Source organism: Lepidothrix coronata, unplaced genomic scaffold (assembly GCF_001604755.1).
Source record: "Lepidothrix coronata isolate B3197 unplaced genomic scaffold, Lepidothrix_coronata-1.0 Scaffold40, whole genome shotgun sequence".
Classification (NCBI taxonomy): Eukaryota; Metazoa; Chordata; class Aves; order Passeriformes; family Pipridae; genus Lepidothrix; species Lepidothrix coronata.
The window spans coordinates 2,571,812-2,596,956 of record NW_016690220.1 but is presented as its reverse complement, the minus strand read 5'-3'; the positions used below and the strand labels follow the sequence as shown (position 1 = coordinate 2,596,956).

Here is a 25,145-nt window from a genome sequence, read left to right as displayed (position 1 = left end):
ACAGAAGTTACATTTCTTTGCTAGTTAGAATGGTCTTTGTCATGGTTTTAAATGGATCATAAATGAAGCAGACTCTAAGCATTGGATTTTTAAGAAGAATTCAGCAGCTATCAACATTCAGACATCAAAATAGGCTGACAGGTTTTCCAGAGAGCCTAAATCTGGAAACTGCTGGATGACAGGCTCTCTGTAGCATAAGGCTCTTCTAGGTTTCAGGGTGTTTGAAGACTTTAGTAAAATATTGCCGAACATACCCTAGTCTGAGCACTTACCCAAACTTCTAGATGTCATTCCTAAATTTCCTTGTACCTACTCTTCCAAGATCAACTTTTCTGAAGTAGTTTGTGTATTAATATGCAGAATGTATGCAGGAGCTTCATGTACAAAGAATAGTTAGTAGATGCTGGTCTGGATCTAGCTGCATTAGTACGGGCAGTGCAGTAGCTATATTGGTAGGGGCAGCACAGTATCTCCAAATGCAGCAGGTTTTTTTCCAGATAAGGCTGGCCTTTTGTATCTTATGAGTCAATGAATATATAAATAAGTCTTTGAGCCTACACAAGTACCTATTTTTATATCTTCATATTAAATTTCTCTTAATTTCATATTAAATTTCCTTGTCTAATTGCATTTTTGTAATATTAAAAAGATTATCTATCTTTAACAAAACTCTCCCTGTATCTCATTAGTCAGATAACTCAAATTGATAATAGGACATTTGAAATAGCAACATCATGCTGTTGTAGTGCTGGATTACTTTATTTCTTTCTCCTACTGGAAAAATGCCTTTTCAACATTAGAAATGTATGTTCATTTGCCTAGCCATAAAAATAAGAACTTTTTGAACCAAAAATAAAAATTAGTTTATTCAGAATTTATCTCACCTCTAATCCTTTCTTGGGAAGGCATTTTGCACATCATTCCTCCAAGATAGCCTAAATTAAGAGGAGCCTTTTTCTATTTCTCTTACAGTAGTCTTTAGAAAATGGAAGCAAATCATCTGTATTGTTTTCCTCTTAGACGTCCAAGTGCATATGATAGAATTAGATGGGATTGTTAGCTGTGTATCATAGATATTTGTAAGCTGCTTTTCAGCATCTAAATACTTAAGGGAAACAAATGTTTTTTCAAATGGGTAGTTGTATCATCTTTTTGAAAAACATAAAGCCAAATCCTCATATGTGTTGGTTGGGGGAAGATTTTTCAAATTGAAACCTTTCAATCTTAAAATACGCCACCAAGACAGTGGTATTTTAGAAGAGTTTGTTGCCTACAGGAGTCAGTTTGCAAATAATGAACGTGTACAGCAATAGTTTTCTAATAAAACATGTGCTCATGTGCACTTGTGCTGTTCATCATCACTATGACTACAGTGTTCCTCACAGTTCAGCATCTCTCATTTCAATTGTAAACTAAAATAAATCAGAGATGTGACAAATTGGGTTGTCTGAACCTGTGGCTCTGGTAAGCACCAGCTGCAGTGCTTCTTGCCGTGTCAGCTTTGCCATGGGCAGTGATTCAGATGAGTGGGGAAGTCTGTAAAGCTACCTGTCAAGAAGCTTTCAGATTCTTCCCAACTCCAAAAACAAAGACCTGCAAGGCAGATGAGGTTCCTTTTCCTTCCTGGCCCACCATCTGCCTTGCAGAGAGGGTTTTCAGGAAGGCAGTGGAGGATGTGCTTTTGACTGCTCTGGGTACTGCAGGTTCCCAGAAGGCAAGTAGAAATTGGATTTTGATCCTGCCTGGTGGTGCATAGTGAAACGAGAAGGACACCAAATCCATCTCTGAGACATATGCATTGATTTATCTTTTTGGTTTTCTTGGTAGCAAGCCTGTCCTTTTCACAATTGTGAGTGGGTGAGCAGCACGACCTCAACATATGTGTCTTGTCCTGGAAGAGGAAGTGGAGACCAGGATAAAAAACCCCATCCTGGCAGTGTGGGAGACCCATGTATGATGAGGTTATGAAAACTGCATGTGCACTCTGAAGGGCAAATTCAAAGCACCTTGTTTTTTAGTGTGAGAACAGTTTAACCATTTTCTCCTCAGTTACACTGACTGGATTTGGCTTTGAGCTCATCCAGCAGCAGCTATGCCAGAGAAACTGTGATGCTGAGGAGCATAAGGAGACTTTAACAGCCCTTCCACCATTTGTTCCCAGGGATAGATTCTTGCTAAGAGCGGGTATAATGTGAAAAGATGGTATGTACAGGAAGCTATTTCAAGCAAGAGTCCTTATCTCCAGTGGTGCATGCCAGGTGGAACCAATACACCTAATACATCCATCTGGAAAACATACTTTCCTGCACGCTAATATGTATTTCAAAGTTACATACATAAGTAATATAGATGTTGCACATTTCAAAAACCTCAGGTGACAAGAGATAAAAATGGAATTAAAAAAAATGTGATATATATCCTCTTGTTCAATTTAAAACATTATGCAGAAACATTTCTTATTCCAAGAATGGAGGCTTAAAAGTAGATTAGATGCTACCATCATTACTACAAATTCACTTAGACATTCTTTTAAAAGTCAGTTATCTCAGTGATACTTGCTACTAATCAATACAAGATTTAAAAAAATGCTCCATGAAATTCAACTCAACTATCAAAAGCAGGTTATATCTCACTTCCCCTCAGCCTTTATGTGAAAGTTCGTTGTGTGCAGATTGAAATTCAGAACACAGTTCAGAACCAGTTCTCTTTCCTTTGGTAGCAATCCTATTGTCAAGCTCCACATGACATTCAGAATCATGTTGTGCTATTCCAGAAGGAATATAAATATCCAGAGCTGTGTCAACAATAAGTCCTCTACAGACCATGTTGGTAGGCATAGAAAGTGCTTTGGTAAAACATGTCTTTTTAGAGCTATATGCAGTTTTTGTGGCTCTGATGCAATTCCATTTCTCCCTTTGTAAAAGTAAGGAGTGCAGCAAGTTCAGGGTCTTATGAAGTAAAACTCCTTTCATCATTTCGACCATCCGCATAGCGTGCATGACTTGATGAAGAACAAAGGGATTAATGTTATTCTGAAAGTTATCGGTATCCACAACGTCTTTCTGGGAGGGAGGAAATAATCAAATATAAATAACATTTCATTGCACCTCTTGGGGCTGCACGATAGTCATATAATTTCTCTCTGTTCAGGATGGACTGCAGCTCTCTTAATAGTTTTAGCTGGTGCTTTCATATTGATTGATATATTTCAGCCAATTTAGCTTGCTCCCTACTTACAAGCAATTAGTGCCACTTCCCGACACAAAACACACATCCTTGGGCAGGGAGAAGGATTTACTTGAACCTTACAAGGTTAGAAGCATCCTTTGATACAGAGAAAAGTTTCACATTTAAAAACTGTGTGTAATTGATACTGTACTGCAACACCTAGTGAATCTGCAGCCAAATGATGCCTGTATTTTCTGCAAAATAACCCCAACTCTTAAATATAGAGCAGTGATGTTTCAAGAGCACATGCAGATGCTGTATGTTGCATGTGTTTACACCAGCCACGTGCCTTGAAAATGAAAAGGTGGGCCCCCTACACGCCAGTGGGATATGTTAGGAGACAACAGGGACTCCAATATTTTGGTAGCTTGGTGATGACGTTTCATCCCTACAACAGTCATCTGTGCCCATGTCAGGTGGCAGAGCAGCCCACAGAGGGAAAGCCTTCCAGCCTGCTGATGGCCTGGGAAGTCCGTAGAGCAGTGCCCAGCCACTGTAACCCAGCAGAGCTGTGGTGGGAGTATCCCACAGAAGGAGCTCGGTCTTTAAACAGAAAGTATTTTTAATCTGTCAGAAGCAGGTGGTCTTCAAAGAAATGAATGTTTATCTCAGTATATGCATCTAGGGGAAGAGGCACAACATTTCTTGAGCGGAAGCTGGGACAGGAGGCACTGATGCATACAAACAAATCATGTAATTACATTAAGTCAAGAGATCTGCCCTATCTGCAAACATTTCTATTCATCTTCTACCTTTCCAAGTGGAAATTCCACTATTGATATGAAGGGACTACTTATTAAATCATTCTGTCAAAAAGACTGAAGCTGAATTCAGACCTTTATTACAGTTGTGTAAGTGATTGATAGAAATGCTTTGTACAGCTACCTTAAAAAAAAATGGGCAAGCCATTGTGAAATCATCCTAATTCACTACAAAACCATTATTACGCATGAACCAAAAGTGCCATATTTCCAGTTGCACCCTATTCAAGGTGCACCAGCTGTCACTTTTCAGATGATGTGACAGCTCACTCAATGGGTCATGGTCTTATCTTGAAAACTTACAGCAGACAGACAGAAACACATGGAGCAAGATAGCTGATGCTCTGGACAATCTAAATCCTTAGTAGTCTCATATTTCTGGGCACAAATGTAATCATATTAGACAACTTCCTCTGGAAATGTATTCATTTGGCTTTATTATCCACCAAAGAAGATTTCACAAGGTTCTGGAAATCCAATAAACCTCCCATTTATAAGTAATGGCTTGCAAATACTTAGAAATATGCTCCACTAGAAAAAGAATATTACTATGTTAATGGACACATACTGAGCTTCCGTGAGATTCAGAACTTCTTTCTGAATTTTTGTGGAGAAACAAGATAAGAATATATCATCATTTAAGAATGTCATTATTCTAGACCATAATATCTTACTAACCTGAATGTGTATAAGGTTAGAGTTGGTACCTAGTCTAATTCTTCTTTTATATGCCACAATCACTATGTATGTTAAAAAAATACATAGTTTCTCTTTCTCCTTGACAGTTGGTTTTTGTAAGTATATAGTTACATATTAACATAATGATAATGTAATTGCTTTTGCGCTTATAAGCATTATATATAATGTGAATCAAGAACACTGTAATCTGTCTATGTTGTGTAAACATTAAAATAACTAAGAAAATGAAGTTTGGACAGTTCGGTAATGATACAAGTGTGAGAAATATAGCTATTCATAACAAAGCATGCGGCTATGCTTGAGAAGGCTAATTGTATAATGATAGAAATCAACGTACAGCATGATGAAAATGGCTAATAAACTTTGAAAAGTTATGCAAAACTAGAGTATGAGAACAGCAGAAGGCTGTAGAAAATCAGACTAGGAAATGCAATGAAATATAGCAATAAAGAAAAGCTTATGTAATTCTGATTTACACACTGCCATGGCATGGAGAAGTAATAGTCCCTTTCTGTATGACTTAGTGGGCTGACAAACTGTATGCTGCATCCACTTGGGTGTTTCTGTAACAATAATTAAAACAAAATAAAATTGACATTACAGAGGTCCTTGACAAAAATGTTTGAGAATGTTTTACTATATAATGTACTACTAAAACCAGTCATTGGGGACAATTAAACGCAGCATAAAACATGTAATTCTTTAATCTTCTTTTGCATTTTGATTAAGAATTGCAGATAACCATGTGAAGGGTATTCTCAAAGCAAGGGGCATAATTGGCAAGAGCCCTGGTACTCATTAACTGAAGATTACACTTTAAGCAAATCGAACACCCATTTGATTCAGAATACAAAGAGCTGTTATGGCAATGGAGATTAAGTGCAATGAAATATACTATATTTTTGCCTTTGAGGGTGCCAACAGCTAAAAGCAGGATTGAAAAATTGTCATGATTTTATGAACACAGTGGAAGAACTGCACAAGTGAGTGAGATGTGGCCTTCTTAGTACGCCTAGGCACAAAGAGATTACTATGCTGGGAATTAGCTGCAGTCTAAATATTATTCACTAATGAACAATTGAAACAATCTGATCAATAAGTGACAAAAGCATTTATCAGCATCTGGAAATCCTTTTNGAAAGATGTCAACAAATTAGAAGAAACTGAGAAAAGGTAACAAACTGATTAATGTACTAAAGCATTGATTAATGAGGAAAGATTAAAAGACTTAAATATGTGAAGGTGTTAAATGACAGCTCATATCTTATATGTGGCAAGAAAGGAGAAAAATAGTTTTGAATGCATGAATGAGAATGAGTAATATGGGCAAACATATTTGTGCCAGCCTTGAGAATGTTTTGAAGCTTCAACTACTGTTCCTGCCACTACTCTGAATAAAAGTCAACAGAAGGTCTTAGTGTTGGGAGGAACCAAAATTCACCGGAGAAGCATGTATTTGGAACTGGGTTATGAAATGTAAGGATTTTGTTTTGCAATTGCTGCAGAACTCTTTGTCTCCTGTGGCTGCTGGTAGAAAAAAAAGAAACCCCTCGGTGTCCTGGTTTTCCCAGCAGCAAAGTGGGTTCAGTGCTATTTCTTGATTCATGGGGATGTTGCGACAGGAAATTCAATGAGAAGAAATGTATCTCTAGCTTGGTTCTTAAAAATCATCTTATTGACCCAAATGGCCTTTTAGTTATGACTTTCAACTGAATAAAGATACTCTGGGAAAGAAGAGGCAAAACAAGTGTAAGAAGAGAAACAGGTCTGGTACATGTTGAATGGAAAAGGGGAAAGCAGAAAATGTAGGGAAACAGCTGAGAAATTAAAAATTAAAATAGGAGGGGAATAGAAAAGAACTACAAGAGTGGAGTAGAAGATGCAAAACAGAGTGGCATAGCACAAGAGAAAGAGTTCCCAATAAGCTTCCCAATAACAACTAGCCTGAACATGTTTCTGCTTCAAAAATTGGTGAGGCATTTCGGCAGCTTTATACACTGGAAAAGGACACAACTTAAGAGGGCAGCAGGGTGTCAGTAAAATGGCCACTGCCCCACTGCCTGTGTTGCTTGCCCCAGAGACACAATGAAGTTATATTGGCGGGGAGAGGGCCAAAGTAGTAGTCAGCCTTCTCTTTCCTGCCTCCTAGAGCAGCAACATCAATACCAGCTTTTACTGAGCTCTTGCCCTCACTTTGTTCTCATTACTGTGCCAGCAAATTCAGTTTGGCCTAAACTGTCTTTTTTTTTTTTCCCCTAGCTTTGAGTGGGGTTAAATACTTGAATCACTTGATCAAGCTTCTGGACCAGAAGTTAGACATGTGAAACTTTAACACAGAACAAGTACTGATCTGAGACTGGTGCCACATTATTTAGTCCTGGACTGAAAGGAGCAAGAGAGTACTGTGCTAAACACTCTTCCTGTTCAGCCAAGAGCCTTCCAGGCAAGAAAACCTCTCCACAATTATGTTTGCATGGGTAAGTGTGGCAAGAAAATCCTGTGCAGGATCTGTTGGATAGACTTCCAAATCCTACACAGTGACCTTTCTGTAAATCTTGGGCCATGCATCTGATTGCTGAAGCACGCAGGAATAATACAGAAGAAATGCTGTGATGCTGAAAAAGAAATTTTAATTAAAAACAAAGTTTAGCTAATGAACTATGCATGAAACTAAATTACATAGACAGTGGCACCTGGTCCTTTCCTGGGTTTGCACTCATTTTGTTCTATGAGAATACAGTGGGACTGTATACTGAAGATCCTTATTCATATTATCCAAGTTGCAAATATTGAGGATGGCAGGTTTAGGTAGGTGTCATTTGAGATTTTGGGCACAGAAGATGAATAAAAAACCATAAGTTCAACTATTGAAAAAACTGAGTATTTTTCATCAAGTAACAAAAGTGAAATGGTTTATATGACAGAACTGAGCCTTCCATTGAGGACAATTCTACATTTGGTTAGATAACATCTTTTGTTCAGGACCAGATGCAATGGGCACAAAGTGGAACACAGGAGGTTCTCTCTGAAATCAGGAAACACATTTTCACTGTGACGGTGACCGAGCACTGGCACAGGTTGCATAGGAAGGTTGTGGAGTGTTCATCCTTGGAGATATTCAAAAACCATCTGGACACGTTTCTGGGCAATTGGCTCTAGGTGGCCCTGCCTGAGCAGGGTGGGTTGGACTAGATGACCTTCAGAGGTTCCTTCCAGGCTCAATCTTTTTGTGTTTCTTTGATTCTGTGAACCCTGTTCCACTTTATACTCTTGATATTTTTAATATTTTCTTCATAGCTACAGGAGTTGGAAACAGGATTTTTTGAGGGTAAAAACAAAAGTTGAAACTAATAAGTACAAGTCTCTGATGAAATACCTGGCAAGAGCAGGATTCTACTGTCTGATGCATAGGGCCACAGGGGCCTCCAAACAACACTTTAATGGTTTCACTAAATTATAGATCTCTGCTCTCCATTTTGTTCTCTAAGATGAAATAAAACAGTGCTTTCACGATTAAGTGTATCTGTACTGTATCCAGATCTCTGTCAAATGAAATCACTCTCACTGGTCTGGCAGATCCTCTCTGTTCTTTCATATTCCCTGCTTCCCTTTGGTTGTACATGTTAATTTCTTCAATTACTGGAGAAAATAAGGTGGAGGGAGTGGGCAGAAACTGTGTGTGTACCAGCAAGAGACTAAAAAACTGCTCGTGGTGTTCAAGAACTCACCAAGGATGCCAATTTTCAACAATGTGTAGAGCTTCCTACTTTCACAGAAGTACAGTTGGAGGTGAGCAAAAGTGAAATTTTGGATAATTGCAATAAAGTTACATTTACTTGCCAAAGATGGAAGTTACCAAATGTGGCAGAGTCTAGTGTGATCCCAAAGACATACAAGATCTGTCATTTTGTTGGTGTGGCATTCCCTCCCTCTGCAACATTTTGCACTGCAGAAGCAGCTTGTTCAAATTCTTTCTCAATTCTTTTGCTCTTTAAGCTGGCAGGAAAGTGTTTAGGGTTTTTTTTTAATACATGTATCAGAGAACAGAATAAGAATGAATACCCAGCTGGCATGGTGTGAATTTGCCAATCAAGCATGACTGTATCACTCACTTTAAACTAGCTAGAAATGCATCCACACAGATAGCACTACTCAGATGTGGCTTTTCTAGATTAAAAAGTGGCATGTCATTCATCCCAGGAGTCAAAAAATAGAAACAACAAAAAAAAGCCAAAACCAAACCCTGTGAGATTTACTTACAATCTATCAGGACTTGCTAAAAGCTTTCACACTAAGGGCAAATCATGCCTGACAAATATGGTGGCCTTCTACAATGGGGTTACAGCAGTGGTGGATAAGGGAAGAGCAACTGACATCATGTACCTAGATTTGTGCAAAGCATTTAACTCTGTCCAAAGCACGATATTCTTTTCACTACATTAGAGAGACATAGACTGATGGATGGACCACTTGAGGGATAAGGAATTGGCTGGCTTGTCACATTCAAAGAGTTGCAGTCAATGGCTTGATGTCCAAGTGGAGATCAGTGACGAGTGATGTTCCTCAGAGGTCAGTATTGGGACTGGTGTTGTTTAACATCTTTATTGGTGACACAGACAGGGGGATTAAGCGCACCCTCAGCAAGTTTGCCGACAACATCAAGCTGTGTGGTGCGGCTGACAGACTGGAGGGAAGGGATGCTATCCAGAGGGACCTTGGAAGGCTTGAGAGGTGGGCCTGTGTGAACCTCATGAAGTTTAACAAGGCAAAGTACAAGATCCTGCACCTCAGTTGGGCAATCCCAAGCACAAATACAGGTGGAGAATGGATTGAAAGCAGCCCTGAGGAGAAGGACTTGGGAATGTTGGTAGATGAGAAGCTCAACATGACCCAGCAAGCCAACTATGTCCTGGGCTGCCTCAAAAGAAGTGTGACCAGCAGATCGAGCGAGGTGATACTCTCCCTCTACTCCGCTCTTGTGAGATCCCACTTGCTGTAGTGCATCCAGCTCTGAGGCCTCAAACATAAGAAGGATGTGGACTTGTTGGAGCAAGTCCAGAGGAGGGCCATAGACATCAGAGGGCTGGAGCACCTCTCCTACAATGTTCACCCTGGCAAAGAGAAGGCTCCAGGAAGACCTTATAGCAGCCTTCCTTATAGCAGCAGTATCTAAAGGGGGCCTACAAGAAAGCTGGAGAGGGACTTCTTACAAGGGTTTCTATGGATAGGACAAGGGGCAGTGGCTTTAAAGTAAAAGACTTTGTGGATGCCCCATCTCTGGCAGTGTTCAAGACCAGGCTGGATGGGGCTTTGAGCAACCTGGTCTAGTGGAAGATGTTCCTGCCCATGGCAGGGGTGTTGGAACTAGATGGTAGTTTAGGTCCTTTCCATCCCAAATGAATCTATGATTCTAGAATATAGTTTGTATACTTAAGCTGAAAGACATGGGAACTGAAACAGAGCTGCAAATTCAGTTGGGAACTCCCTACAGCCGACTACTCACTGCCCTGGAAGGGGAATGTTTGAACTGAGAGAAGTACTGTTACTGTTAAAGTCTATTCTGAGACCAACAGCTTATATTTGCATACATTTTCATTATTGTGGATGTGGAAGTGCTCTGGACACAAAGAACTGTGCAGGACTGTCAATAGAAAGGAGGTTCACAGTATTCTGAAGAGATGACTACAAAATCTTGAGGACTGGAATAAAAGAAATTAGATGAAATGCAATAATGGAAAACATACGGTCACGCACTTAGACATTTTTTAAAAGCATTTCTATTGTGGACTGTAAATGACAGACAAATAGAAGAAGGTGCCTGTATTTGTCACTCACAGCATGACCTGAACCACCACTGAGATTCAGTCATATAAAAAGCAAACTGGCTGTATGAGAAAAGGTAATTTTGGAAGAAATCAGGAAAGAATACCTCCATTGCAAAGACTGGCAATAGTTTGTGAAAGCTGTTACACACTGCATGTCAGCTACGCTAAAGAAAGCTGAATTCAAACTTTATATAGTGCAGTAAAATCTGAGTTACAGAGGCTCTGTCTTACAGGAGACTAATAAAACGTACTGATAGGTTATACAAGCCAAGAGTGGCTATGAGTACTGCCTATAAATACATTACAGATTTAAATGCAACAGAAAGAGAAATGCCTAACTGAAGCACTGGATGGCAAAGGGACAAATGGGTATGAACTGGTCTTCGGTGTGTTTGGGCTGGGTGTTAGAAGGAGCTTTTTAACATAGCAACAAGGGCAGTGCTGGTCTAGTCCTCCAGCAAGTACAGGAAACAGCATATTTAGTTTAAGACAGATCTAGTTGTGTTTATGGAAAGAGTTATATGGAGCATTTGCTCCTACAACAGCAAAGTACTATTTTCAAAACACAAGATCTGTGCCAGTCCCATGGCCTAAAGATCCCAAAGGTTTACCTGCTTAGCAGACCAGACAGTAGTATGCAGACCTAGCAAGCTTTTACACATCCTGGCCAGTGTAGCTCAGCAGCCCAGTTTCTTTCTGCAGAACTAGCATCATGAAAGTTAATGTGCCCCACCTTACTGAGGAACAGAGCTCTTCTGACATCTAGCATCAGCACGGAATTACAAAAGAACATTTACTTGTCAGAAGAAGCCAGTATCGAATCCCCTATGCCAAAAGGAAATTGCTCAGTCTTAGTAATACAGGACTTATCTCTTCATTGCCATATTTAAAAAGGCAACAGTCTGACTTTATGTGTCTGACCACTGAGCCTCCACAAAGCTTACTGTTGGATTTATGGCCTTACTCTTGATTGCTCTGGTTAACAAACTACTCAAACATCTCCTCACACAGGAGCTATACCTCAGTGCAAGCCAGGTCTCCTCACACAAGCTCTATACCTTAGAGCCCATCAGTGGCATGCAGCAGCAGAGAGACCAAGGAAACAGGCAGTTCTTGTTCCTGAAAAATAATTGGTTTGTACAGTGGATTAAAAAACTTGTGTGAAATTGACAACTGAGACAGGAAAAAAAATCTCGTTGAATGTAAAGCATTGTCCTGTGTTTTCCCTATGTAAAAATGGTCACCGTGCTGTCAATTTACACAAAACTTTCAGTCGCACAGATACACACTGCGGGTCTGCACTCAAGACACTTGCCTAACACCCTGTACCTGTGCAGTGCTTCTGACCTCTGAAGGGTCTCCATGTAAAGGATTGGAAAACCCTTAGACAGTAAAAGCACTGTGTTACAAAAGTCACTGCCTTCACCGTAAACATATTTATTTACTTCCATCGGTACAAATGCTCCTGCTATACATGCTGGGCTTCCGTTCAGTAAGAATTAAACACATCTCTTACAATTCAGCAATAGCAGAGATGGTCCCTTTGCTTTCTTCCCCAGCCCCACTCACGCTGGCTCATTAGCGTGAATAATAAATAAACCATCCCGGACAGCGACAAACGCTGTGCCAACGGCCCTCCTTCCTCGACGCCCCTGGGGACCCTCTCTGCTTCATTCACCCATCAGTGCTATCCCCGCATGCCAGCCTCCGGTGCTCACCACCAGCCTTGCCCGACCTGGCGCCGCCCCGGGACCCCCCACTCGCTCTCCGCGGGGGCGGCCCCGCCGTGAAGGCGGGCGCTGCTTGCCCTGCCCGCCGAGCGAGGAGTAGCCCCTCACCTCCCCTCCGGTCCCAGGGGAGGGGGCTGCCATCACGTGTACTTCCTCCCCCTTCTCTCTCTCTCCCTCCTCCTCCTCCCCCTCCGCGGCGGCGGCGGCAGCAGCAGCAGCAGCAGCAGCCTCCCGGCTCCGCTCCCTTTGTTGCAGGCGGAGCGGCGGCGCTGCCGGGCGCCGCGCACAAAGGAGCGCGGCCGGGGCGAGGCGGCAGCGCCGGCGGACAGGAGCCCCCGGCCCCACCGCCGGGAACAGCCCTGCCCGTGCCCGGGCGGCGGCGGCGGCAGCGGGTCCGTGCGGCCGCTGCGGCGGGGATGCTGAAGGTGCGCTCCGGCGCGGCGGAGAAAGGAGGGTCCCCGGGCGGCGCCGCGGGCTCCGGTTGATGCTGCGGGCCTGCCACCGCCATCCCGCTGCCGCCGGCGCTGGTCTTCGGCCGCCCCTCGCCATGCTGGGAGAGAGCCCGACCGCCGCCCGGCCGCTCCTGCGGGCGGGACCCCCGCTGGCGCTGTGCTACACCTCGGCCCTCCTGGTTCTCGCCCTCTCCGCCCTGCCCGCCGGCCGCGCCTCCCATCCCCTGCCCGGCTCCGAGTGCCAGGGCGGCGGCAAGGGGAAAGGCATCAACTGCTCAGGTAATGCCCCGCCGGCTCCCGCCCCGCGCCCATCCTTGCGGGCAGCCCACGCGTGCACGTGGAGGGAGGGCTGAGCGCGGCCCCCCCGCTCCGCCCGGCCCGGCCCGGCGCTGCGGGCGGCGGAAAACAAAGAAGCGGCGCCCGCCCCGGCCCCGGGTGCGGCGGGCCAGCTCCCCGGCCGGCGGGGGGATGTCCCTCTCCGGGGCGGGGGGAGCCCCCTCTCCATCCTCTCCCAGCCGAAGGAAAGGGTTTTGCTGCCGCCTCTTGGCTTTTTTTGTTCCCCGCTGCCCCCCGCCGCGGTGCCGGCAGGTGCGCGCCGGCCGCCCCGGGGGCAGCCTGCAGCGCGCCCCCGCCTCTCCCTCCTCCTCCCCTCCGGTCCGGCCCCATCCCCGTCCTGCCGCAGGCAGAGAGTGCGAGCCGGGCGGCAGCCGTGAGCGCAGCCCCGGACGGCGCTCACACGGGCTATTTCTCGGGTCTCACTCTTGCTGTGTGCCCACAAAACCCAGGACAGCCTCTCCGTCCGTCCTTCTGCCGGCTGTTGTGTAGATTCACTCTGGGTGAGGTGTCGGCGGCAAAACACCGTGATGTGCTCAGAATAAGGTTTTTAGTTTAGTTTTTTTTTTTCTGCTTTGTTTGCGTGACATAAACATAATATACATAAGTATACGGTGGTATTGTAGGGTTGCAATGTGTATGAATTGGTTCGGCATGGCAGCAGCACGTTTTCTTAGATCTTGAGAGATATGGTGGGTTTAAAGTAGAACCAAGTAAATACACACAACATAAAGTTTACAGTTTTTCAGAAAGACTTGTTTTTCTTCTAAAACTACTGTCTACAAAAGGGAATTTATTTTTTTCCTCCAAAAAATGGCTGTGTATGCCTCCTCCTGCTTTTTAAAATGATAGGTTTATTCCACTGCACGGATCGCCAGCAAGAGCTGTGCAAAGTGCCTTCTCCAAGGTGATGAAGGTTTCTCACCCTGTGTGCAGAGCGCCCTGCTCCCATTGTCTTCAGTGGGATTGGAAGGCAATTTCCACATTGGAAGGAACTCTCAGTACCTGGCAGGATGAGGTCCCCAAATTGTAAAACAGATTTCAAGAAATGAGTGAACGGAAGAGTGATCTTCCTCCCAATTACATTTTACAATATGGATAATGCTGCTAAAGCGGGCTATCAAATTCACGGACCAACAAACTGTGGCAAAACGGTTTTGCAATATAATAAATCTGCCATACACTCTTGATATGCTCCTTTTTTCTTCATTTTACTCAGTTTAGATATATACTGTTTACTGTGTGATATCACAGTCCTACTGCTTTGCTGCTGCCTGACTTTTCATTCTATTTGTATGAATATGATGGTTATTTTTAAAGAGAGGTTAATAGGTTAATGTGTCACTGGCATTAGCGGCTTACCCGTTAGAGACATGTGGGTCATTAGACCATGGCATGTGCATAAATCAGTGAGATTAAATATGGGAGGCTGGTGAAATATGTGAGGAAGTTTCTAAGATGATGTGGAACACAGGGATACCATTATTTAGAAACCAACACAGAAAGAGAGCTTTCCAACCTGGAATTAGAAAACCGTATGCTGTATCGAAGGCATTCAGAATTATTCAGTTCTACTAAAAATAGGCAGAAGCAAGTATATGTACTATATACATACTTGTGGCAGGCACTGTTTTTAGTGTAACTACAAAAACATGGAAAGAAAATTTCAGCTTCTGCTATGTGTTAACTGTTTTGTGCAAAACTGCTGGGCTTCAGTTATCAACTTTAATTTTGAAAGAACTAACATCAACATACAATATCTGGGTCAGATTTTCCCCTCACTTACCTTTGCATAGCTTCATTAACTTTTACTGGAGAAGCTACTCCTTGAAAAAGATGTGTTTCCTGTAGGTTCACTTGGGACCAGATGTTGGCGTTGGCACCTTTCTCAGTGGACTGCTACCATGTACATTGCTGTTTATAAAGAACACTACTCCTACTTCTTCCAATGTTTGGACTCTCTAAATTACTTTCCATACTCAAAGAAGAAGAATTCTTCTCCTTTCCTTTGCTGTTTTATCATTTTTATATGAGCATCAGTTTGACCTGCTGCCCTGAATAGTTTTTTACACTTCTTGAGAGGGTTCCTGGGCTTGTAACATTTTACCATCACTAAATGATTTAGCTACCTGTATGTATTTGTTAATTCTTTTCAGAAATGCTCTTTTATTGCTACAGAATATGCTGCTTAATAAAGAGTTGGCTGTAGCAAAAGAACATTGCAAGGTGGAGGACATAGGCAGACAACATGAAAATTAAGATAAGCTTTTTCAGCCTTGATTGTGCTCCTTTGGCACATACATTGCAGCTTGGCCTTTTGTTAAATTATGATATAATTGCATCATCCTTGGCCAAGGGAAGAACGTACGATCAAGTGATTAGAGAAGGAAACGGAGAATTAAGATATATCTGCAGTTAATTGACAATCTGGACTTGTATGTGTTTGTTCATCTGCCAATCTTTCCCCTTCTAAGCTAGGGAAATAAAATAGTCCCATTTTACCCAGAATAGGGTAAAAACCAAATTGGTATTTCTTTCTGGAAAAGAGAGTCTTAGGTTGATGTTTTGGAGATGGTATATTATTCCCAGCACTGCCTGTAGTCTTCTTCTGTAACATTTCTGATACTTGCTGGCTGTCCGTGAGCCAGGTGGCATGATGATTGCTGCTCTGCTCAGGCTGTGAGATAACTGTGAACTACAGGGAGTTATTGAGCATCCCACGTGTAAAGGTAAGTACAACACGTAGCTAGTTCGTGAGCTCCTAATCTGACGGTACTCTCCAGAGATACACACTGCACGTGAGCATCTTCGGTTTCAGTTTCAGTCTGGTTGAATCTTCAGTGTGAGATACGCTCCGGTCACCTGTGTGGCAGCCACAGGGGTTTGATCATAAGTGACCAGATGCCATGGATTTTGGTGGAAGATACACAGACTCGATGAGAGATATTATTGCTCAGTGCCTTGGTTTGGGTCTGTACACCCAGGATTTTAATTAACAGGGATATGTTTCCGTGGATAAGCCTTTCAGCGTGCTGTTCCTTCATGTGATAAAATAGGCTTGTTTGGGACGATTCTGTGCTCCGCCTATGAGTCTCATAGGCTATGTGCTGTCCCCTTTTTTCTTAAGTTCTCTTTGAATGAATTGGATAAAGATAAAGCTGTGTCAGAATAGCTTGTTGAGGACTGAATGAGGTCAAGGAAAAATTAAGGACGCCTCTTTTACAGAATTCCTCTTCTGAGGGGTATGAATGCACAGTCAACATATCTGAAATTGTAGATAAAAGTAGATGGAAATTAAAGATTAAGGAGAGGGAAGGGAATAGAGGGACAAAGTATCTATCCTGTGATAGGGTGATGGCTGAATCTATGATGAGGCGTTTATTGAGCATGGAAGTACAAGCTGTCAAAAAGCTTGCAAATTTTTAGCAAGAACAGAAGAGAAAGGTATGGTTGAATCATCCTTCAGCATTATCTCAACTTTCAATATGCTATGGAAACAGTAGAAAAAAGAGAGGAGGGAAGATGAGAACATGGTTAGCCAAGAGTACAACAAACATAAGCAAAATTCATGTGTTTCAATACTTTAAAATGTGGTAGGATGAGAAGGGAGGGGTAGACATCATCAGTAGGGCAAAGGCATCTGAAGGTTGAACAACAAGAGTGGGTCCTGAAGAGGGGTGAGAGTGGAAGATACTGACTGTTACACAAGCAGAAAAGAGTAAGGAAGCACTATGAGAAAAGATAGAGGGGGAACAACTTAGGGAGGATGGACATGGGTGGCAATAACCGGCCACATCATATGCATGCCTTTTTCCATCGTGTGAACAGAGTTTTAGAGGAAGAAGAATTGGGAAGAGCACAGAAGGTGAGTGACATGAGCAATGTTAGATCCAGTTCAAATGCAGATACAGTGCATTTGTTTTCAGTACTTTCTTAAAAAACTTCGTGTCTGTCCTCCAGATCCTGTAGCAGGGATCCTCCAAGCTTACTGTCACTGGCTACCTATATGTATGAACTGCCTAAGACAGGGTCTCAAGCTACTCACGTCTGCTACATTTACACTGAGGTGAAGACTTCAGTTTATTAGTGAGTTGGCCAAAATGAGTTTTGTGTGCACTCTTTCTCTCTCTAGACTATTGCATTGTCTGAAGCTTAGGTCCAGGCTGTCCCTGCTGTGACAAGCAAGAGTGAACACAAGCATGTATCTCCGTTGGCCCAGTCCATGTGACAGATGTGAACACAGATTTGGGAGGATATAAACCTCAGGCACTGCTGCTCTCTGGAGCTCAGCCGTGGTTTCTGCCTGGGCCCAGTGGGGACTCTGAACCAGAATGAGTTGTGGCCTCAAGACTGGCTTTCATCTGTGCTTATCAGCTAGAACAGACATACCCTTTGTAGTTTTTGTTCAAATTAAGTGGGTGAGGGGTTTCGTTTGGTGTATCATTCTAAGTTACTAATTTATGCTAAAGATATGTAGCCGTGTTGGAGGGAATGTAAGAACAAGGGGTGGAAGAGAGGTACAGGTTCAGGTAAATTGGCCCAACTATTTTAAGAAGTACATTTCTTTTTACATTTGCATAGATAAACTTGATCTGAGATGGTAGATGGGACTAGAATAATTGGTTATTTTATTTAAGATACTATGAGTTATGTTCCAATACAAGAATTATAGCATTTGAGCCAAATAAATATGATATGTGTTTGTGCGAGTTGAACTTATGAAATAAATGATCTAAACTCAGGTTACGTATCACTTTGAGGAACTATCATAAGGTATGAATATAAATCAACAATAAGTAAAAAGTAAAAGCAGTGATTAAAAAAAGAAATTAAAACTTGGACAGTAGCATGCACATATTTGTTTCTCTTTAATGCAATTGCCTAGACATGAAATGTCCTTGCAGTACAGATTCTTACACCGATTAAAGAACCAAAAGGTGATTAAAGTACCAAAAGGTAATTAAAGTAGAATTGAAAGTGTCAGAATAGCAGAAAATCATCTTGTAGTAGGTATCACTCCGGCATTGTCACTAGTGGGAACTGGCAGTGTGATAGAGCAATTGAAGCTTGACTGAAGGGGTTGGATTGGATCCATTTTCTTTATTGTTTTTTGAAAAGGGGAGAAGAGGAACTGTGTTTGTTGTGGAAAACATTACTAAGAAAACATTCTTTCTGTACTAAGATTTTTCTGATAATTCCTATTAAGAGGAAGACAACAAGTCTGGCTCTTTTCTTGCTCTTGATGTAAGGATAAATATTTTATACTTATAGCTTGTCAGTTTTCTTCTAGAGTTGACAGTAGACTGGATAAAGAGGAGAGTTAATATTTACTTGGACTTGAAAAAAAGAAGGAAGCTGCAGTCAAGCACTTTGGGTAGGGAAGCACAAATGCAGAGAATCCTACCGATATCAACAGGAGGCTCAATTTACCTTTTTCCTGTAAAGAGATTATCACATTCCACCATTGATTCATCACCTGGAAGTGCTTGTGGCTTTTCCAGCCTGTGGTCAGACTTTGGTGAGTGTCCACAAAGCAGATAGTGGCAATAGTTTCGAGGATAACAGTAGCTGTAACATTTGTGGAAGGAAAAATGCTGAGCACCAGGCATGTTGAAAAAGGACCTATTCTTCTGATTCTAGACTACTGCATATCCTCCTTAATATGTCCTTACAGATGCTGTGGAACAAAAGTGGAGATAAAGGACATGTTGGCATTATTGAGGTGAAAGCTTGTCTTTTTCTAAACAGAGTGTAATACTTGATAGAGCTTAAGACCAATGACATTCTTTATAGAATTGCTCTTAAAAAAATTGTTCTATCCCAAAATAGCTTTAGATAATAAGAAAATTATAATTAAATAGTATGCTGTAAACTAAATAGTCTCTTTAATTGCTGTAGTTTATTCCTAGATCATCTTGAAATTGTAACAATTTAGAAATACAGAGAAATACAGGAAGAAAAAGAGAAAGAGTTGTAGAGTTGTGTTTTGTGTAAAAGAGTAGAGTTGTGTTTTGTGGAACTCCTGTGTAGAGAAGGGCTTGTTTGACTAAATTGGTCGATAGTAAATTGTATTTTATGATACCATTTCTTGGCAAAATGGGTCTTATTTGTATGATATTTTTCTTCTACAAAAGGATAAGAAGGTACAGACAAAATCTGATTAGGTGTAAGTTCAGCAATCAAAATTGTGATCTGATGAAATTAAAGTTTCCTGGAGATCCTGAAATCTGTCTATTTGTCTTGATGAACAGCTATGATGTATCTTTGGTTCTAATTTAGTTCATAGATGGCTTCAAGGGTATGTGAGATCAGAATTATTTAATCTTGTGTTATTAGGAATGTATCTAGCGGTCCCATTACTTGTTTAAATATTCGGGATTTATGGGTCATATGTTCTATTATTTATTTGCTTGTTTATTTTAAAAAAAGAAGAAAATCAAGTCTTTTTTTCTCTTCAAGATTCTTGCCAGGGAACTTGTGTGTTCTGTGGAGCAAGATGCCAGTGAAAGTCTTTGCTAGATGAGTACCTAGAAGACTTCTGTTCTCACTGACCCAGTTACATCCCCAGACCTGGCTGACTGGGAGCTGGGAGACAGACCAGGCTCTGCATGCATTTGCATATCTATTGATGTGAATTTCTCTGTTTTAAAAGGGCAATTTAATGTTATACTGATATCAGTGTTCAATTTCTTTTAAGTTGCTCTAAAGCTGCCTCATTGGTCATAGTGTGGTTTGTGAGGAGGCAGTGTTTGACTGGCAAATCGGCATTTTTTTTAGGATAATTTAAATTCTCCATATAGTAGACAATTTCTAAGGACTGAAAAGGCAGGACTTTTCTGATAATAGATTATGTGTTACAGCAACAGTGCTTAAAGGATCTGGTTTAAAATAAAATTAAATCCTTGTAATACCTCTATTTTGATTTAGTATTATAAAAACAAATTTAGTTGCAATTACAGTCTTGAAACACCCATGTTATATAACCGGTGTTCAAGTTGGCAGGATCTTCATCCATGGTTCAAACATAATGTTAATTAAGACCAGCAAGAAAACATGTTAAACTGGAAAGAAAGAAAATCGGGAACAAGGCAGAACTGTCAGTAATTTTTCTGAAGCAACATGACTTGTCTTGGTAGCAGCTGAGTCCTCCCAACCTGTTTCTACCAGGCTGAGACCTCCCGCATATCTTAAATAGGTGTAAAACTCTCTGTACTTCCCTAAGATGCATAGAGCCTAAAGAAAGAACAGGTACAGTGTTGACAAACAGACAAAAGGGTGTTCAGGACATGAAGTGGTTCTTTTCAGGTCTTGTCTGGAGGCCAAAATGTCCTGAAATCTGGCTCTGCCAGGCCATAAAGCTGTGGGCAGCCTCCTTCCAGCTGCCAGGCTTCCTGGCAGGCAACAGCCGGGTTCCTCAAGAGAAGGCCCTGGGGCATCTTCTCTTGCCTCACACTAATCTCACAGGATCCATGTGGAAGCAGATGGGGTGAATGGGGGCAGTCAGGCAAGCCAGAGCGTTGGATCTGTGCAAACTCTGGTTAATCTAGCCTTGATCACCATAGCATGTTCGAGTTGAACACAAAATGCTCAACTTTAAGGGCTCCAATTGCTTTACCCCAGATCCAGCCCTGACTATTTCCCAGACTGTCACATTCCCACCTACCTTCAGGAGTTTGACAAACGTCATTGTTCACCTATGGCTGACAAAATCTTTATTTAAGAAGCTTTTTAACCAGTCTCAGTTACTAACTGATGAGACCATTGCATGCGATGGTGAAAGAAGGAACACACAGCCCCCAGTGAAAACATGCTGTCACATGTACTTGCATATGACTGTAGAAAACCTTCTATGAACACACATAACTTAGCAGTGGATGAGAAAGTGTCCCATTGCTTAAACCTGAAGCGTATGGAGGAGTTTGTTGTACCTTAAAAGAGTTTTACTTGCTTTCCTACTCAGAGACGTTTCACATGCAGCTTCACATATGACTGCAAAGAATGAGCGTTTGGATAAGCTTCATTTGCAGAAGTTGCTAAATTTCCACTAAAATTTTAAACCAAACAAGAATCTTGACAAAAGGAACATAAAAGCTTGAGATATGGAATAGTTAAAGATGTTGGTGCATATGCAGAAAACGTCCAAAATAGTCTGGGCATTCACAATGAGTGAGTGCTTTTGAATTCTTGAGAGTGTTCATAAACCACACGAACAAGATAAAAGTCTTTAGTTGGTTGATGGAGGTGGCTAAAACAGTGTTTTCAACAGGTATTTCCATAGAAAATTTGATAAAAAAATGTAGCTGGATAGCAGTTTGTTGCTTTAAAATTCAGGGAAGCTTTATCTAATGAAATGTTTACATTTTGCTAATTAGTATTGACTCTGATTGTGTGCTGCCTCTATCTGATCCCTCTGGGAGAGACAGAGGTCAATGTGTTGTGCCAAATGGGTTCTCTAGGGCAGCAGAGAGCAGCAGAAAATCCTTAGGCTAAAGAAAGGGACCCCCCTGTTCCCCCCAAGCAATATAGCCATGTGCAGTGGTGGTCAGATGAACAGTTCCTTTCCTAAAGCACCACGTTCCTCCTGCAGCTTTCTTGTCATCCTCCATCTCTCACGAAGTTTGCCTAGACAATTCTGTGAGGCAGAGTTCTTTTTCCCTATCTTGATTGGAAGTATAATTTTATGGATGTATCATTTCAGGGTTATAAAAGTGAAAATAAAATAGGCAGGCTCCTCTTGAGGTTATAGAATTGTTTTGTCATATAAAACGTGGGTTGGGAAGGCAATTTATTTCACTGTATTTCTTCTTTATTTTAACTGCAAAGGATGTCCTTTTCTTCACTTGCACAGGTGTTTACACCTTCACAAAAGTAGTTAAATGTGTTTGAAGTGTGCAAAATTGGTTCTGTGCTGTAAGAAATACTCATTTTCATGTGAGAAACTAGTGGCTATGGTAGGGATAAAACAAAAATTTTGGCTAGAAAACACGAAGAACAGATACCTATTTTTTTTCTTTTTTTGTTAACGAGAAGAGGTTTATTTTTATCTCAGTGCTCTGTGCTAAAACCTCTGTCTGCAATTTAGAAGAGTTATCCAGGTGAGAGAACACAACCTCCACATTTGCAAGTGATATTTATGCTGCTGACTGAACAAACAAAGAGGATCACTGGAACCAGACTCCGAATTTGAGTGTTTTGGATGATTTATCTACCAGATGGTAAATGCAGTCCAATGTAAAAAATTAGTCTGGGAGCAGGGAATCAATCATTCAGCACACTGATCAGCAAAGGGATTTGGGTGTTATAGCAGAAAAATTAATGAGCTGGCAATCCACTGCAGAGCAGCATTAAAACAAAAGATACTACGCTGTAATAAAAGAGTCCTCACCCAGAAGACAAAAGAGATGAACATCCTGCTTTATTAGACACTTGGTAAACCTAATCTAAAACAGTGTATTAGATATCAAACCCCTTATATTATTCAAACATAATGATTCAAAAATTCAGTATCGAAATGTGGAAATCAGAGTTAGTTTAGGAAAGTGAAGTTTTTCACTGCTTTCACAGTTCTTTCCCAAATATATAGGCTCTTCTGTCATGGGAATTACTTACTACTATTCTATATTATGCCAATTGATATTTCTATGTTATTTAAAGTCACTCTACAGTGCGTTCAGAATTACCTAATGAAAAATTAGAAGATACTAACTTTATCCCATAATTACATCTTTCTTTAAAATGCCTGAAAATGTGTCCCTAGCCCCTTTCAGTTACTTAGGCTACAAGAGATCAAAATAGCTTTACCACCAAGAGCTCTTCGTGACTTTTCTCTGATTTTTCTTGGGAAGCATTGGGTCTCCATGTAGAAAAGACTAAGAAAAGGTGGCTGCTGTCCCAGTTTCCACTTTTAAGGTGTTTGGGGTTTTTTTATTATTCTAAGGATTAGGTGTAGGATAGGCTGTTTGGAAAATGACACTGTGTACACTATGACACTGCATCTGCAGGGAAGAAGGGCAGCAGCAAGATCTGTCCATGCTGGTGTGAGGCCACTTGTCACAGGTGGAAAATCTGTCTGTGGGTCCCCTCTCCATCCTAAGGAAGCAATGTACTTTGTGACTGCAGGCAGCTGAAAGAAAGAGGTTGAAAAATATCTCTTTTCTACTGTAGAAAGGTACCTGAATCTCTTCTTGTGTGTCCTCTGTGAGTAAATGCTTGTGTTTTTCAAAACAGCCAAGGAGCTAGGAGACCTTTCAGCCATACTATCCTCTGATTTTGGCCTTTTCTTATTTGTTTTGGTTTTTTTCTCAGGGGTGAGGATTGGTAGGTTGATAAACAGCTAGCAAAGCACACACGAAAAATCTCATGTATATCCTGCAAATATGATGCCCAAATTGTCTTTCAATATCTTAGTATTTCTTCTGGAATCACTTAAAAATAAAAAAGATTTCTACAAACAGAGGGGAAAGGAGCTGATGGTCTGACTACCTAAACAGTAGAGTGAAGCCCACTACCTATGGGGTGGGAAGTGCTAACCACTGCTTAAAATCAACAGGAGCTCCTAGATCATGGCCCCTGTGAAAATCAAATTTCTCTATGCGAAGAGTAAGGGGTAAGAACCTGTAAATATTAGTCTCATAGAGCCCTACAGATTAGAGGTGTTAGAAACAATAATTTTCCATTGTCTTGCAGCCAAGCCTGTACCAACCTGATGGACTCAATTGCCTACATTTCTCCAAGCCACAGAGACATGTTTGCACCCAGTTCAGCCTGGGTGTAAATGGGAACTGTACCTCAGTAAGTGTTTGTGTATCTCAGGATTGAAATTGGCCTTTTATGTCATTTCAAAGGTGTGGGTGTGAGACGAAGGGCAGAATTCAGTCATGCATATTTACATGTGTGTGTGTGTGTGGGGGGGGAATTCCTACTATATTTATATGAATATTTGTGCTGGCTAAATTTTTTCTGCTATTTTGGGTGTGCACAACACTTTTAAAGACAGCTGATCAAGGCTGTGAACTGAGTGTGGCTCTGGCCCTGCATTCAAACAGAAAACATGGATTAAATTCAGATTAGGAGTGACACAAGGTCTATCAGTGCCCCGGCACTGAGATGATTCAGAGCAGGGATGATAATGCATCTGCTGGCCCTCCTCACCCTGTCCCCCTGGCCTGACTGGCCATACCTGGGGGGAGAATGGGGTTCTGCTCCTTGCTTACTTGGCCAGCTGTTTGAGCACCTGGCAAAGTCAAGATGTCCTTTGCAGCATCTGGGCAAGGGCAGAATGGCAGCCAGCAAATCCAAGTTCCTTGATTCTCTGCTGTCCACCAGGTAATAACAGCTAATTTATGGCAATTAGGAAGTCTCCCTCAACAGCTGTAAACTGACACCGGGTGTATTTTGGCAGAGTGTCCACTAACTGTGCTCCTTGGCCCCAGAACCATCGGGAAGGCAACTTGTGAGCTCTCTAATCCACAGTTACATTTGCCGAGGGAATCCCCAGCAGGAAACCATGAATAATTTCCACCTGCTTTGTGCTGCGTGAGTGGCATGATGGGAACAGGGAGAGATGGATGAATATGTTGAAGAAGAGGTGGCCCGCTGTCTGCCCTTTAAATAAGGCTTGTTTCTTACTCTGAAATGCTGGGCATTGCAGGTCTAGTGGCTTTGTTCGGCTTGCCAGTGTAGTGAGCTGCAGAGATGCCATCACCTCCGAGTGAGCTGGACTTCCATCAGTTCTCTGCAAACCTGGTGGCTCTACCAGCCCTGTGCCAGACATCATTGTTAGAGGCTATGAAGCAGGAGAGCATGCCTTGCTCTGTAGATGCCATGCTGTAGCCCGACTATAAACTCCCAGCCCCTGAAAATCTGTCCCAGGCTGGCGAAGTGGCTTATCAGGTGCTCTGGGAATTGTATTTCTCCTTGTGTTTCAGTATGGATAAACGAGCAGGCAGAGAGGAATTATTAGCTATAGATTAATCTGACAGGAATGTGTACAGGAGAAAAATGTTATTTCAGTAAGCTGAGCAGTGATTTGTTTTTTTTTTTTTTTTTTGAAATCTAATACAGTTGTTAAAGTTTGAAAGGAAAGGAGCTGACTGCTCAGGTCCTTCCTGGCTTCTG

At 41.8% G+C, this 25,145-nt stretch overlaps 1 protein-coding gene across 1 annotated transcript in view; it reads left to right on the top strand.

Annotated features, from left to right (window-relative positions):
• Nucleotides 1–12,727: 12,727 nt before the first annotated feature.
• Nucleotides 12,728–25,145, top strand: part of TMEFF1 (transmembrane protein with EGF like and two follistatin like domains 1) — a 117,802-nt gene continuing 105,384 nt past the window's right edge. The window contains exon 1 of the mRNA XM_017813164.1: nucleotides 12,728–12,974. Coding sequence (XP_017668653.1) covers nucleotides 12,728–12,974 — 247 coding nt within the window. The remainder of the gene's footprint in view (nucleotides 12,975–25,145) is intronic.